Source organism: Leucoraja erinacea, unplaced genomic scaffold, assembly GCF_028641065.1.
Source record: "Leucoraja erinacea ecotype New England unplaced genomic scaffold, Leri_hhj_1 Leri_88S, whole genome shotgun sequence".
In the NCBI taxonomy this organism is placed as follows: domain Eukaryota; kingdom Metazoa; phylum Chordata; class Chondrichthyes; order Rajiformes; family Rajidae; genus Leucoraja; species Leucoraja erinaceus.
Window position 1 is genome coordinate 361649 of NW_026576828.1, and position 17374 is coordinate 379022.

At 49.8% G+C, this 17374-nt stretch overlaps 1 protein-coding gene across 19 annotated transcripts in view; it reads left to right on the forward strand.

Annotated features, from left to right (window-relative positions):
• The window catches only part of LOC129694990 (protein KASH5-like), a 244456-nt gene that overhangs the window by 208570 nt on the left and 18512 nt on the right, over positions 1 to 17374 (forward strand). For 15 of the 19 annotated variants that reach the window (XM_055631736.1, XM_055631746.1, XM_055631735.1 and 12 more), the window contains 2 exons: positions 3245 to 3356; positions 9681 to 9810. The exons of 1 other annotated variant lie outside the window; for it this stretch is intronic. In XM_055631736.1, the coding sequence (XP_055487711.1) occupies positions 3245 to 3356; positions 9681 to 9810 (242 nt within the window). The remainder of the gene's footprint in view (positions 1 to 3244; positions 3357 to 9680; positions 9811 to 17374) is intronic. 3 more of the 19 variants (XM_055631732.1, XM_055631744.1, XM_055631740.1) reach the window with 2 other exon arrangements.

Consider the following 17374-nt stretch of genomic DNA (forward strand, 5'->3'; position numbering starts at 1 on the left):
TGGGGCACTTCTTGACAAGCGGGACCCGAGCGGCATAAGTCAGCCGCGGTGCAGGGCGAACGTTGTCTTGCTTGCGACGGGGCATAGCAACACCAGTCAGATTAATAGCCCGATTGTCAGATCCCCTCTGCCCATGTAGCGGGGCAACCACCTCAGCTATTTGGCATGCATGCATAGGGTGAGATACGGTCTTCGCAGCAGCTCCGCTCGTAGCTTCTGATCTAGCATGCCGGTGACCAAAATATCTCTGGTGAGCTGATCACGCATGGTCTCGAAACGGCACCGCTGAGCAAGGTAGCGCAGGTCAGCGATAAAACATTCAACAGGTTCATCAAGCTGCTGTTTCCTTGTAAAGAATCTAGCCCGCTCCAATATACGGTTGGAGGGCAAGTCACAAATCTCCGCAAACTTGCGTAAGAGACATACTGGGTCGTTGGCAGATTCCGCCGGCTCGACGACCTGGTCGTTGTCATCCAGGACCGCTGGATTGTAAGTGAAAGCCTGAGCACGCTTCATAGCATCGGGACCGGCAAGGTTCAGCAGGAGTGAGGCTTTGACCGCATCAGGGTCGTTTCGGTGCACGATGCATGATGAAGTGGTTGTAGTCCATCACGAAAGTAGCCCATCGCTCCGCAATGTCAGCGTCAAAGACAAGGAGAGAGGGCTTGCGGCACGAGAATGCCATGGTAAATAGGGAATTAAACACTAGTAAAACTAGGAGCAAATAAAACCGTATAAACAGAGGTCGCGCATTTAACTTACTGACACCATGTAAAGGAGTTAAGTCTGACACACTGTAACTTTACTGAGTCTTTAATAAAGGCACATGTCAAACACGTCCCAGTACTGACTGCATCTAGTCTTCAGGCGTACTGGAACCAAGGGAGGAGCAAGGGGAAGATATCACAGTTATACTGAGATGACTGGGCGTGGTTAGTGGTATTGAGGTAGCTACATTATAGGTTGCATGCATAAACCATCTACAGGTTGCTTCTCTGGTCGAGGAAGAACCGGAGGGCTTTGAGACCATCCTGGTGGGGGATGGAGGTGTAGAGTGACTGGACGTCCATGGTGAAGATGAGGGCGTGAGGGCCTAGAGAATGGAATGCGTGGAGACGACGGACAGTGTCTGAGTTGTCTTGAACATAGGTAGGGAGGGATTTAACCAAGGGGGATAGGATGGAGTCAAGGTATTTGGAAATGAGTTCAGTGGGGCACGAACAGGCAGAGACAATGGGTCTACCGGGGCAGTCAGATTTGTGGATTTTGCGGAGAAGGTAAAATCGGGCCGTGCGGGGCTGGGGAACGATGAGGTTGGAGGCTCGGTCGGGTAGGGCGTGGGAGTTGATGAAGTCAATTTGTTATAAAAAGCACAGATAAATGCAATACAGCAATAGGCCATTTGGCTCACAAAGTCATGCCAAACGTGAAGGAAAGCTAAATTAATCTCATCTGCCTATACATGATCCTTATCCCTCTATTCCCTGCAGATCCATGTGCCCATATAAAAGCCTCTTAAACGCCACAATTGTATCCACCTCCACCACCCACCAATGTGTCCCAGACACACCACATTCTGCAAAAAAACAACCACCACCCACCCCCCTCCCCTCCCCTCACATCTTTCAGGGTGGCAGATAGAATTCAGGGAATTATAGACCAGTTAGCCTGGGGTAGATGCTGGAGTCAATGATAAAAGATGAAATAGCGGCACATTTAGATAGCAGTAGCAGGATCGGTCTGTGCCAGCATGGGTTTACTAAGGGGCTTGACGAATCTTCTGGAAATGTTTGTGGATGTAACCAGGATAATGGACAAGGGAGAGCCAGAGGATGTAGTGTACTTGGACTTTCAGAAAGCATTTGATAAGGTCCCACATAGGAGATTAGTGGGCAAAATTAGAGCACATAGTATTGGGGTAGGGTACTGACATGGATAGAAAATTGGTTGGCAGACAGGAAACAAAGGGCAGGAATTACCGGGTCCCTTTCAGAATGGCAGGCAGTGACTAGTGAGGTACCGCAAGGCTCAGTGCTGGGGCCGCAGCAATTTACAATATATATTAATGATTTGGATGAAGGGATTAAAAGTTACAGTAGCAAATTTGCAGATGACACAAAGCTGGGTGGCAGTGTGAACTGTGAGGAGGATGCTATGAGGATGCAGGGTGACTTGGACAGGCTAGGTGAGTGGGCAGATGCATGACAGATGCAGTTTAATGTGGATAAATGTGAGGTTATCCACTTTGGTGGCAAAAACAGGAAGGCAGATGATTATCTAAATGGTGTCAAGTTGGGAAAAGGGGAAGTACAATGGGATCTGGGGGTCCTTGTTCATCAGTCACTGAAAGTAAGCATGCAGGTGCAGCAGGCAGTGAAGAAAGCGAATGGCATGTTGGCCTTCATAACAATAGGAGTTGAGTATAGGAGCAAAGAGTGCAGCGTAGGTTCTGGAGGTTAATTCCCGGGATGACGGGACTGTCATATGCTGAGAGAATGGAGCGACTGGGCTTGTACACTCCGGAATTTAAGATGAGAGGGAATCTTTTTGAAACATAAAAGATTATTAAGGGCCTTGACACGCTAGAGGCAGGAAACATGTTCCCAATGTTGGGGGATACCAGAACCAGGGGCCATACTTTAACAATATGGGGTAAGCCATTTAGAACGAGATGAGGAAAAACATTTTCACACAGAGAATTGTGAGTGTATGGAATTCTCTGCCTTAGAGGGCAGTGGAGGCTGGTTCTCTGGATGCTTTCAAGAGAGAGTTAAATAGAGCTCTTTGGGGTAGCGGAGTTAAGGGGTATGGAGAGAAGGCAGGAATGGGGTACTGATGTGGATGATCAGCCATGATCACATAGAATGGCCGTGCTGGCTCGAAGGGCCGAATGGCCTACTCCTGTACCTATTGTCTATAAACATTGCCTCTCTCACCCTTAAGCTATGCACACCAGCCTGACATTTCCACACTGGTTATCTATCCATGCCTCTCATACTTTTATGTACTTCTATAAGGTCTTCCCTTAGCCTCCTATGCTCCAGAAAATATGTCCAAACTCTTCTTACAGCTAATCCCTCTAATCCAGTCAACAATCTGGTAATCCTCCTCTGCACTCTCTCTAAAGCCTCAACATCCTTTCTGCAATGGGCTGACCAGCACTGTATGCAATACACCTTAGCTTGCTGATAATAAACTGAAAAAAGCTTGTTCTTTTAAAGTATATATTCTGTTTGACTTTCAGAAGTTATATTATAAAATATAATGAAGATTCCATGGCTGAGTGTATGAAACCTGGACTACAACTTAGACATATAGGGGAAGAACTGAAGGTCGTACCAGGGGCAGCACACAGGGTGAGAACGTAATGTTTATATTTCCTTGTGTATCTGGAACTTGCTATGTTTTGCATCTCCAGTTTGAACCATACCATTCCAGTATTGTTTTTACAGTTTCCTTCCCCATCTTTGTCCTTCTATTTATATCTCCTTTAGGCCGATCACCTTCTTTCCCACCGTTTCACCCCGCCTTGCAACCACTTCTGTCATTCAATCTCCCTAGGTGTCCATAGGAACACAGGATTTCCATTGGTCTCTGCACCCTTCCCTCTTTGCTACAATTTCAAATGTGTTTGATCACCTACTTTATTCAGTCTGAGAAGAGGTTATAGGCCGAGAACATTGACACTACTCTGTCCACAGATGCTACATGCCATGCTAAATATTTACAGATGTTTTCAGCTTTTTTCTTCTAAATCACCCCTCCCATTATTCAGCTGGGTGGGACTCAAGGTTCCATTCCCACAATCTGGTCATAACCAGATAATCGACACAAAATTCTGGATTAGCTCAGTGGGACAGGTAGCATCTCTGGAGCGAAGTAATGGGTAACGTTTCTTCTTCAGTCTCGACCCGAAACTTCACCCATTCCCTCTTTCCAGTGGTGTGACTAGTGGTGTGCCTCATGGTTTGGTACTGAGCCCATTCCTATTTGTCATCTATATCAATGATTTGGATAGGAACCCGAGGGGTAACTTTTACACAAATGGTTGTGGGTATATTCAATGAGCACCTTGAGGAGGAAGTTGAGGCAAGTACTATCGCAACATTTAGGAAACATTTAGACAGGTACATGGATATGATAGGTTTAGTGGGATATGGGCCAAACACAGGCAGGTGGGACTAATGTAGATGAAACGTGTTGGTTGAGCAGGTTGGGCCGAAGGCCCTTTTTTTCTCGCTGCATGACTATGTTTGGTGTGAACAGGTCGGTTTGGACTCAGTGGGGTTGCCTGTTTCCATGTGGTATCTTTCAATCAATTCAATCAATCTTTCAAGTAATATGTTTAAGAAAGAACTGCAGAAGGACACAGGAGGGTAAAATGGCGGCGCACACAGTTGCAGCGGCTCGATGTCCTCCCGGTCAGTGCTTGGTGTTTTTTTGTGTATGTGTACGTGTTGTTTTGTGCTCTGTGTACTTACTGTCGGGCGAACAACGCCTACGGCCGGCAGGATCTTCTTCGGATTGGAGCCGGTCGCGAATGGGAGGTTACCGCCGAGTTTGTCCGCTCATATGAGATCCCGGCGGACATAGCAAGGAGCCCCGACTCTCCGTGGATCACCATCCCCGCGGGGAGGAGGCGAAGACGGCGCAGAGATAGAAGGCAAAAGCGAGGCTGCAGGGCCGGCGCGCTAGCGAGGCTACGGAGGCAGCCACTGAAACCACCGCTGCCCAGCCTGTTCCTAACGAACGCCAGATCCCTCGCTAACAAGATGGATGAACTGAGGCTACAGACTGCAGCTAACAACGTCGTGAAGGACAGCAGTATCCTGTTGATCACGGAGACTTGGCTTCATTCTTTCATTCCGGACTCTGCTATCGAGCTAGCAGGCTACACAGCACAGCGTCATGACAGGACAAGAGACTCTGGTAAGAGCAGAGGTGGAGGGCTCTGTGTGTACGTGAACAACACCTGGTGTACAAACACAGTGATTGTGGACAGTCACTGCTCCCCGAACCTGGAGTATGTGACTGTTAAATGCAGGCCCATTTATCTCCCTAGAGAGTTTACTGTTGTCATGATAACTGCTGTGTACATACCACCGGATGCTAATGCTAACTCGGCTATCGGTCATTTGTATGGTAGCATTAGCAGTCAACAGAGCATATATCCTGACGGTGTTCACATCATAGCAGGGGACTTTAATCACGCGGACTTGAAGAAAATGCTGCCCAAATTCTACCAGCATGTTAAATGTGCTACAAGAGGAGCTAACACACTGGACAAGGTCTACTCCAACATCAAGCTGGGCTACAGGGCTAGACCACTACCACACCTGGGCCAGTCTGACCATATGTCCCTGCTCTTAATTCCTGCATATGCCCCCCTCAGGAAAACCGCTCCTACTATTACAAAGACCATCACAACCTGGCCTGATGGTGCTTCTCAGCAGCTGCAGGACTGTTTCGACAGGACCAACTGGGAGGTGTTTGAACACCGGGACCTGGAGGTGTTCACAGACAGTGTACTGTGTTACATTAAAAACTGCATGGACACGGTCACAGTGGACAAACGCATCCGGGTCTACCCCAACCAGAAGCCCTGGATGACCCGGGAGGTCCAGCGGCTGTTGAAAGAGAGGAACACCGCTTTTAGGTCTGGCGATAGGGCTTTATACAGCACGGCCCGAGCTAACCTGAAGAGAGGCATCAGAGAGGCCAAATCAAACTACAGGAGGAAGATAGAGGACCACCTGGACAGTAATAACAGCAGGCAGGTGTGGCAGGGGATCCAGTATCTCACCAACTATAAGACCAACCTTGGAGCTGTTGAAGGTGACGCCTCGCTGGCAGAGGAGCTGAACCACTTCTTTGCTCGCTTTGAAGTGGAGCCACCCGAGACAGCCACATCACAGCACATGGTCCACAGCAGCCTAACCCTCAAGATAGAGGAGCATGAGGTGAGGCGCACGCTGCGGGCCATCAATCCAAGGAAGGCTACTGGACCTGACGGCGTCTCTGGACGCGTGTTGAAGGACTGCGCAGACCAGCTGGCTGGAGTCTGGACGAGGATTTTTAACCAGTCTCTGGCCCAGTCCACTGTTCCACCCTGTCTGAAGTCCTCCACCATAGTCCCCTTGCCCAAAAAAAACAACATCTCCAGCCTCAACGACTACCGGCCAGTCGCACTCACACCAGTGGTGATGAAGTGTTTTGAAAAACTGGTCCGGGGTCATATCACATCACTCCTGCCCCGAAGCTTTGACCCCCACCAGTTTGCGTACAGAGCAAATAGATCTACAGAGGACGCTGTAGCCACAGCTCTCCATGCTGCACTGTCTCACCTGGAGCAGCGGGGGAGCTACGTGCGGATGCTCTTTGTGGACTACAGCTCTGCTTTTAATACCATCCTTCCCCACAAACTGGTGGACAAACTGGGGGACTTGGGACTTCCACACTCCACCTGCATGTGGATAAATAGCTTCCTGTCGGGTCGCAGCCAGAGAGTCAGAGTGGGCCATCATACATCCACGGCCCTCAGCCTCAGTACCGGCTCTCCACAGGGCTGCGTACTGAGCCCCCTGCTCTACACCATCTACACACATGACTGCACCCCCGCCCACCACAGCAACACCATTGTCAAATTTGCGGATGACACTACGGTGGTGGGACTCATCTCCGGGGGGGACGAGTACGCCTACCGGGATGAGGCGGAGCAGCTGACAGTGTGGTGTGAAGAAAATAACCTGCTCCTCAACACCTTAAAGACAAAGGAATTAATAATAGACTTTAGGAAGAATAAAACGGACATGGTACCATTGACTATCAGAGGCGACTGTGTGGAGAGGGTGGCGGATTTCCGCTTCCTGGGAATCCATATTGAGGAGGACCTGACGTGGAGCGTGAACACCACTGCGCTGCTGAAAAAGGTCCAGCAGAGACTGCACTTCCTGAGGGTGCTCAGGAAGAATAACATCACTCAGAGACTGCTGCTGTCCTTTTATCGGTGCTCCATTGAGAGCATACTAACATACTGTGTATGCGTGTGGTACACCAGCTGCACAGCGGCTCAGAGGAAAGCGCTCCAGAGGGCCATTGACAACGCCCAGAGGATTGTCGGCTACCCTCTCCTTACCTTGGAGGACTTACACAGTTCCCGCTGCACCAAAAAATCCCAGAGTATCATAAAGGACATTTCCCCACCCCGGACACTCCCTGTTTGAACTGTTGCCGTCAGGCAGACAGTACAGATCTACAAGGACAAGGACGAACAGACTAAAAAACAGTTTTTACCCCACTGCTATAAAAGCACTAAACGTAGCCGCCAAGTAAAAGAGGGGCCAGACATACTAAGGGAATGTGGTACACTGTGAAATCGACAGAAGGATGGAGGGTTGGGTGTTTATGCGTGCTATTTTCATGATATTTATTTTAGTTGTTTATCTTTTTTTAATATTTTATCTTGTATGTATCGTTAGCTTTTAGAAATGTTTGAATGGTGCACTGACTGGCTGACATTTTTAAATTTTGTTGTACATGGTTCATGTTACAATGACAATAAAGAAACTACTCTATTCTATTCTAGATGCTGGAAAAAATTGAAGTTAGACAAAAATGCTGGTGAAACTCAGCGGGTGAGGCAGCATCTATGGAGTGAAGGAATAGGTGACGTTTCGGGTCGAGACCCTTCTTCAGTCTCGACCCGAAACATCACCTATTCCTTCGCTCTGTAGATGCTGCTGCACCTGCTGAATTTCTCCAGCATTTTTGTCTACTTTCCAGTAATATGAATCTCTTTGTCTGCGCTGAAATTCTTATCCATAAGCTCCTTATCTCATAACTGATCTCTTAACGTCTTTATATTTTTTCTCGAAAGTTCTTCTGCCTGAAGCCTAATTGAGCAAGTCATCTTTACCCATCACTCTGCTTGCACTACCTACTTTAACCAAAAATAATGTAATCAATTATTAACAATAATATTTACAGTACAAAATAAAACAAAACAAAACATTTTGACATCAGTGGTGGGCAAATTAATGGAAAGGATACTTAGAGATAATATATATAATCATCTGGATAAACAGGGTCTGATTAGGAACAGTCAACATGAATTTGTGCCTGGAAGGTCATGTTTGACTGATCTTCTTGAATTTTTTGAAGAGGTTACTAGGGAAATTGATGAGGGTAAAGCAGTGGATGTTGTCTATATGGACTTCAGTAAGGCCTTTGACAAGGTTCCACATGGAAGGTTGGTTAAGAAGGTTCAATTGTTGGGTATTGATAGTGGAGTAGCGAGATGGATTCAACAGTGGCTGAATGGGAGATACCATGGTGGATAACTGTTTGTCAGGTTGGAGGCCGGTGACTAGTGGGGTGCCTCAGGGATCTGTGTTGGGTCCACTGTTATTTGCCATATACATCAATGATCTGGACGATGGTGTGGTAAATTGGATTAGTAAGAATGCAGATGATAGGTGGTGTTGTGGATAATGAAGTAGATTTTCAAAGTCTACAGAGAGATTTAGGCCATTTAGAAGAGTGGGCTGAAAGATGGCAGATGAAGTTTAATGCTGATAAGTGTGAGGTGCTACATCTTGGCAGGACAAATCAAAATAGGACGTACATGGTAAATGGTAGCGAATTGAGGAATGCAGTTGAACAGAGGGATCTAGGAATAACTGTGCATAGTTCCCTGAAGGTGGAATCTCATGTAGATAGGGTGGTAAAAAAAGCTTTTGGTGTGCTGGCCTTTATAAATCAGAGCATTGAGTATAGAAGTTGGGATGTAATGTTAAAATTGTACAAGGCATTGGTGAGGCCAATTCTGGAGTATGGTGTACAATTTTGGTCGCCAAATTATAGGAAAGATGTCAACAAAATAGAGAGAGTACAGAGGAGATTTGCTAGAATGTTGCTTGGGTTTCAGCACCTAAGTTACAGAGATAGGTTGAACAAGTTAGGTCTTTATTCTCTGGAGCGCAGAAGGTTAAGAAGGGACTTGATAGAGGTCTTTAAAATGATGAAAGGGATAGACAGAGTTGCCGTGGATAAGTTTTTTCCATTGAGAGTAGGGAAGATTCAAACAAGAGGACATGATTTGAGAATTAGGGGACAAATGTTTAGGGATAACTTGAGGGGGAACCTCTTTACTCAGAGAGTGGTAGCTGTGTGGAATGAGCTTCCAGTGGTGGAGGCAGGTTCGATTTTATCATTTAAAAATAAATTGGATAGGTATATGAACGGGAAAGGAATGGAGGGTTATGGTCTGAGTGCAGGTAGATGGGACTAGGTCAGAGTAAGTGTTCAGCACGGACTAGAAGGGCCGAGATGGCCTGTTTCCATGCTGTAATTGTTATATGATTAAAACCCACCACCATAATACGTCAAACAAATATACTAAATAAATTCCTATGCAACGATATCACCATCCTTATTGAGGATGACGCACTACCTACGTTGGCTGCTGGTCTAGTAACAGCTCAGCACCAAGTGTCAGAAAGCTATATAATGCATAAAATAAGCCCTTAGGTACACCTGAAAGTGCCTCGACATATTATTGTCCAAATTATTTTCTGAAAATATTAACAATTATGAAAATCCAGTCGGAGCTGCATTTGTAATAATTTTGTTGTTTGCTAGCGCTAATCTACTAGTTTACTTCATGTTTGTTCTTGCTGCAGCTTGAGCTTGGCTTGTCTCCAGCGCTTTACATTCAGAGAGAGGATAATACAAGATATGCAACTCTTGCAGAGACTCTGCAAGTTCAGATAACTTGTCAGGGTATGAATGACAACATAGGTGAGCAACAAAGTACGTGAATGAAAATAACTCATTAAGAATAATTGAAATAGTTATTAAACAATCTCTGACTGAAATTCAGAAGGACCCCAATGTGATAATAACTGTTTGCCTCCTTCAGCTGGAAACTCACTTTCTGTACAGTTCTAACTTTTACATTGGAAAAATGGCACATCTGAGATGAATGGATGATGTGAATTTCCAAATCAGACCTTTTAATGTATTTTCTGGAGATGAGATGTTGTCAGAGGTCATGCTCCTGCCACTGAATCAGAAGGTTATGGGAAACATGCCATACTCATACTCAGTCATATGATTTAAACTGACAATATTTAGGGAAGGTCACCTATTCATGTTATTCAGACTTGCTGCTGAGTTACTCTAGCACTCGGTGTATTTTTTGGGTAAATCAGCATCTGCAGTTCCTTGCATTCCAATATTTAGCTGTGCTGCCTTTGGATGAAATAACAAACTGTTAACATGGAACACAGAACTGTACAGCAGCAGAACTGGGCCCTGGCCCCACAATGTCTGTGCTGCACATGTTAAACTGTTCTCATCTGCCAGTACATGATCCATATCCCTTTATTCATTGCACTTCCATGTACCTATCCAAACTCCACAATCGTATTTGTCTCCACCACCATCTTTGGCAATGCAATCCATGCCCTCACTACTTTTGTGTAAAAATAACTTACCCTGCCCATGTCCATTACATTTCCCCATCTCACTTTATCACTATGCCCCTCCAGTATTGAACATTTCAACACTGGGAAAAGGGCTCTGACTGTCTATCCTATCTATGCCTCATAATTTCACATACTACTATCAAGTCTCCCCTCTACCTTTGCAGAGAAAATAATCCTAGTATTTCCAACCTTGCTGAATCTGAACCAATATGTATCTGAAACCCTCTAATCCAGCCAGCATTCTGGTAAACCTCCGCTGCACCATCTTCAAAGCCTCCACACCTTTCCTGTAATGAGGTGACCAGACTGCACACAATGCTCCAAATGTGGCCTATGCTAAGTCCGATAGTGCTGCATCATAACTTCCTAGCCTAATCAAAACCCCTAGCAATGAAGGCAATCATACCATATGCCTTCTTTACCACCCTATTTACTTGTGCTGCCACCTTAAGTGAGCTATGAACTTAGACTCCAAGATCCCTCTGCACATCATCATTGTTAAGGGTCATGCTATTAATGTATACGCTCTCCTTACATTCGGCTTCCCAAAGTGCAACACATCACACCTGTTCAGGTTAAACCCAATCTGCCATTTCTCTTTCCATTTCTACAGTTGATCTGTATCTTCTGACAGCATTTCTCACTATCTGCCACTCCTCCAGTGTTGGTATCACCAGCAAACCTATTCACCCAATTAGCTATTTATGTCCAGGTAATTTAACTATCTATCATATTTGATCTTATCTATCTATCTATCTATCTATCTATCTATCTATCTATCTATCTATCTATCTATCTATCTATCTATCTATCTATCTATCTATCTATCTATCTATCTATCTATCTATCTATCTATCTATCTATCTATCTATCTATCTATGTGTGTGTGTGTGTGTGTGTGTGTGTGCCTGACTTGTGGCTGCCAGCCTTTGATTCGTTGCTACGCCAACACCAGACGCAGAATCGCCGAGATTTTTTCAATTTCGGTAGAGATTTCACTTTTCATTCTAAGTATCCACTCCTGATTAAATGTTGTCGTGTTTATGTACACATTTTTAATAAAATCCTTCTCCCCCCCCCCAAATTTCAAAAGAAAACAGCTTCTCACCCATAGAATGTTGGTGAACATCGTGTGATGTCAGAATGCCCAATGCTCACAGATGTCCAATCGGAATGGATCAATTTACATATGCCTTTGACCCCCACCCCTCTCCCCCTCCCCCCCCACTCTTCCACTTCTCTCCCCCCCCTCCCCCTCCCACTCCCCCTCTCCCACTCACTCTTTCCCCCTCTCCCCCCCCCCTCCCCTCCACAATCTTCCCCCTCCCTCCCCTACCCCATCTCCCCCTCCCCCCCTCCCTCCACCATCCCTCCCCTCATCCCCCAAACCTCTCTCCCCCTCCCCCCATCGCTCTCTGCTCCCTCCCCCACCCCCTCTCCTCCCCCTCTCCATCTCCCTCTCCTCCCTCCCCCCCCTCCTCCCACCCACATCCCTCTCTCCCGTAGCCCCATTTCCCTCCTCCCCTCCCTCCCCCTCCTCCCACCCCATCCCTCTCTCTCCCCCTTCACCTCCCTTCCCTCTCCCCCTTCCCAGCCGCACCCCCTTCCCTCTCTCCCCTCCCCCACCCCCCTTGCGTCCCCCCCCCCCCTTCCCTCTCTTCCCACCCCCCCCCCCTCTCTCCCCCCCTTCCCCCCCTTCCCCCCCCCCCCTCTTCCCCCTCCATCCACATTCCCCTCTACCCCCCTACCCCATCTTCCTCCTCGCCTCCCTCTCCTCTCCCCCACACTTCTTTTTGCCCTCCCCTCCCTCTCCTCCCCTCCCCCACCCCTCTCTCCTCCCCCCCCTCCCCCCTTCCCTCCTCCACCTCCCCCCCCCCCCCCCCTCCCCCCTTCCCTCCCTCCCCCCCCCCTCCCTCCCTCCCCCCCCTCCCCCCTCCCTCCCTCCCCCCCCACCTCCCCTTCCTTCTGTCCCCCCCCTCTATCCCTCCTCCCCCCCCCCCCTCCCCCTACCCCTCTTCAGCTTAAGGAGAGAGGGGAAATCCTTTAGGACCGAGATGAGAAAAAAACATTTTTCACACAGAGAGTGGTGAATCTCTGGAATTCTCTGCCACAGAAGGTAGTTGAGGCCACAGTTCATTGGCTATATTTAAGAGGGAGTTAGATATGGCCCTTGTGGCTAAAGGGATTAGGGGGGTATGGAGAGAAGGCAGGTACAGGATACTGAGTTGGATGCTCAGCCATGATCATATTGAATGGCGGTGCAGGCTCTAAGGGCCGAATGGCCTCCTCCTGCACCTAATTTCTATGTTTTCTATGTTTCCCTCTCCTCACCCCCTCTCCCTCTCCTCCCCCTCCTCCTCCCACCCCATCCCTCCCCGCCCCCCCCCAACCCCCTTCCCTCTATCCCCCACCCCTCCCCCATCACTCCCCCCGCCCCCAACCCCTGTCCCACTTCCACAACCCCCTACCCCTCTCCCCCTCCCTCCCCACTCTTCCCCTTCTCTCCTCCTTACCCCACCCCTCTCCCTCCCCCACCCTCTCTCTCTCCCCCTCCCCTTCCCCTTCGCTCGCTCACCTTTCTCCCCCCCACCCCTTCCCCTACCCCTCTGTCCCTCTTCCACCTTTACCCCTACCCCCACTCCCCCTCCCTCTCTCCCATTTCCACCACTCCCCCCCTACACCTCTCCCCCTCCCTCCCCATTCTTCCACATCTCCCCCATCCCTCCCCATCTCCCTCCCCTACCCATCTCTCTCCCCCTCTCCCTTCCCTCTCCCTCCCCCACTCTTCCCCCTCTCCCTCCGCTCTCCCTCTCCCTCCACACTCTTCCCCCTCTCCCTCCTCCCTCCCTTCCATCCTCCCTCCCTCCTCTCCCCCTCCCCCACCCTCTCCCCCCCTCCCCCCCCACCCCTCTCTTACCCCCTCCCCTCCCCCCCTCTCTCCTCCTTCCTTTTCCCCCCCTCTCTCTCTCCCTCTCCTCCTCACCCCTCCCCCTCCTCCCCTCCCCACCCCTCTCCCCCTTCTCTCTCCACCCACCTCTCCCCCGTACCCATCTCTGCTTCTTTCACCACTCCCCCCTACCCCCTGCCCCTCCCCACTCTATCCCCCTCCCTCACCACTCTTCCCCTCCCCCCCCTCCTACCCCTCTCCCCTACTATCCCCCCTTCCCCCACCTCCCACCACTCTCCCCCTCCCCTCCACACTCTTCCCCCTCTCTCCTCCCCCCTTCCCCTTCCCCTCCCCCCCCCTCCTCTCCCCCTTCTCCCTCCTCCCCCCCTTCCCCCACCCCTCCCCCAGCCCTCTCTCATCCCCTCCCCCCCCCCACCCTCCTCCTCCCCTTCCCCCCCTTCTCTCTCCCCCTCTCTCCATCTCTCCTCACCCCTCTCCCCCTCCTCCCCTCCCACTCCTCTTCACCCCCATCTCCCCCCCCTCTCCCTTCACCTCTCTCTTGCACCACTCTCCGCTACCCTCTCTCCCACCCCCTACCCCTCCCCTCCCCCCCCTTCCTGCCCTCCCCACTCTCCTCCCACTCCCCTCCTCCCCATATCCCCCTCCCTCTCTCCCCCTACCCCGCTCTCCTCTCCCTCCCAAATCTCTCCTGATTCCTCCTCCCATTCTCCCCTCTTCTCACCCTCCCCTCTCCCCACACCGTCTCCTTCCCCCCCCCCCCCGCCGCCCACCTGTGTGTTTTGGGGGTGGTTAGTGTGAGTGTGATGCCGCAGCACCCCACCCCCCCCAGCAAACGCGCGTTGGGGAAACAGACCCAACGGGTCTGCACTTGATCTAGTATACTTTTAAAATTTTTGTGGGTGTGTGTGTGTCATTTTGCGTGTGAAACGTATCTCCTCGAAAACCAGACGCCGAAATGGGAATTTTTTTTTGCCTACATATTTTCCTTGAGATTTTAGAAATCCATTCCTCTGTACATTTGGTACATTATTTTCCCTACTTTTTTAATTAAAATTGTTGACCAATCTGACCTTTTTTTTAAAAATCTGACCACTGTCCAGCTCTTGACGTTACAATAACAGGAATTTTTTTACATCTTCTGGTAGAAATTTTCTTTATGATGTCAAAATTAAAGACTGCCCAGCTGCTGACCTCACAATGACTTTTCTTGTGGCCCCGCCCCCGCCGCTCTGGATTAATGCAGCTGCTGTCAACTCGCATGCGCAGTTTTTCACAAAGTTTTTCTTCTCCTCACTGCCCGTGCAGCTTGCGAAGCCACGCACCTCCCATCCCCCGCCTGCCCGCCCGCTCATTCCAGCTGTGGGTTGCCAGAGAGTCAGAGGCTGGTTCTGTCTCTATCCGCATTTCGCAGCCCACTCACTTGCCCGGCTCCCCTCCACCCCCCCCCCCCCCCCCCCCCCCCCCCTCCTCTTCTCGCCTCCTCCCCTCTCCTCCCTCTCCTCTCTACCCGTAACAGGAGACGACCTCCACTCCGGGGAGGCCCGATCGCCTGTCCCACCCCCTCACCCCGGCTCTGTCACGCAGGTGGGTGCGCTTCCCTTTGCGGCAGCCACGATCGGCTGGTTCCCCGCTGCTTTTCAATGTCCTCGGGAACACGCGAGCTGCCACCCCCCCCTCCTCTCTCTCTATCTCTCTCCCTCCTCTCTCTCTCTCCCCCCTCTCCCCTCCCCCCTCTCCCCCTCTCCCCCCTCTCCCTCTCCTCCCCTCTCTCTCCTCCCCTCTCCATCTCTCCCCTCTCCTCCCCTCTCTCCTCTCCCCCTCTCTCTCCTCCCCTCTCTCCTCCCCCTCCCTCCCATCTCTCCTCCCATCTCTCTCTCCCCCCCTCTCCCCCCCCCCCCCCCCCCCCCTCACCCACCCTCCTTCTCGTCCCCTCCACCCCCCGTTGGGGGAACAGACCCAACGGGTCTGCACTTGGTCTAGTATACTTATAAAACTCTGATTGTTTATTTGTTTGCTTGTGTGTGATTCACATCTTCTTGTGCTAATGGGCTGATGACGTCAAAATGCCTCTTTCAAGGCGCAGCCTGTTGGCCACTGTTTTACACGAGCTGCGAGCTAAGTGCTCCCCCCCCGCATAACTCGCCCCCAACGGCAACTCGCACTCCGAGAGATCCCGAGGAGCAGGTGAGTGCGGCCGGCCGTATCGCCCCGCCCCACCCACAGCCCAGCAGCCCTCACCCCCCCAGGGCTCTGGAATGAGAACCCGAGAGATGCCCCCGGAGCATCCAAGTGATGAGGTCGCAAAGAGCGACACGCAGTACGCTCGCGCCTCGGCTCAAGAACCCGAGACATGGCCGTCCGAATGGGGGGGTGCATTGGGTGCGGTCGCACACCCTATTTTTCCAGAGTAAAAAAAAGTTCAGAGAGAAACAAAATGGAAGGAATTTACCCGAAATTCGGGAAATTCTAGTTCCGGGCCGCGGGATGGTTTGAAAAATAAAATATTTGTGACCATCCGCGCTTGCGCAAGTGGGGGAAGCTGGTGACGCGGTAGCGACGCAAAATTACGCCATCTCCGCGAGCGCGCAGTGGGCGGGATCAACGCCACCATTTTCAATGCATCGCCTCGACATCCCGGGCCTAGTTGGGTAAGTGGGACCGTGAAATGTTGCGTTGCGGGGAGGGGAAATCTGTTTGTTTTATATCGGGGCTGTTAAACTACCTGCGAAGGGTTCGATCCGACCCGCGGGATGATTTGGGGAAAAAAAAGGGAGTGCCCGTTTCTCCAGGCCCAGGGGGAAGCGGGAGCGACTCACTCTGAACCCACTCCTGGCAGCGGCCATGACCTGACACCAGGCGCCGCACCGGCCGGGTCTACGCCACACAACCCCTCTCCCCGCCACGAGCCCTCGCTTCCCCCCCGCTGGGCCCAAGCCTGCGACCAGCGATCCTCCGCACACCATCCAACACGCGCTAGGGCCAATTTATACAAACCAGGTGCGCCGTTGTAGTGCGGGAGGAAAACCTAACCCTAACCCGAGGTTGATAGGCTTGGTATAAGTATAAATTGACCCTAGCTTGTGTGGGATAGTATGCGGGGGATCGCTGGTCGGTGCGGACTGAGTGATCCGAAGGGCACTGTATCTCGGAACTAAATGGAGTAAATGTGGTGCTTGAGGAGTATAAAGAATGTAAAAAGAATCTTAAGAAAGAAATTAGAAAAGCTAAAAGAAGATATGAGGTTGCTTTGACAAGTAAGATGAAAGTAAATCCAAAGGGTTTCTTCAGCTATATTAATAGCAAAAGGATAACAAGGGATAAAATTGGTCCATTAGAGAGTCAGAGTGGACAGCTATCTGCAGAGCCAAAAGAGATGAGGGAGATATTGAACAATTTATTTTTTTCGGTATTCATCAAGGAGAAGGATATTGAATTATGTGACGTAAAGGAAACAAGTAGAGTAGCTATGGATACTTTGAGATTCAAAGAAGAGGAAGTACTGACACTTTTGAAAAATCTAAAAGTGGATAAGTCTCTAGGTACTTACAGGATATTCCCTAGGACATTGAGGGAAGTTAGTGTAGAAATTGCAGGGGCTATGACAGAAATATTTCAAATGTCATTAGAAACGGGAATAGTGCCGGAGGATTGGCGTACTGCGCATGTTCCATTGTTTAAAAAGGGGTCTAAGAGTAAACCTAGCAATTATAGACCTGTTAGTTTGACGTCAGTGGTGGGCAAATTAATGGAAAGGATACTTAGAGATAATATATATAAGCATCTGGATAAACAGGGTCTGATTAGGAACAGTCAACGGATTTGTGCCTGGAAGGTCATGTTTGACTAATTTTCTTGAATTTTTTGAAGAGGTTACTAGGGAAATTGGAGTGTTGTCTATATGAATAGAAGAATAGAATAGAATACGTTTTCTTGTCATTGCACAGCAACTGTACAACACAATTTCAGTGCATCTCCTTCT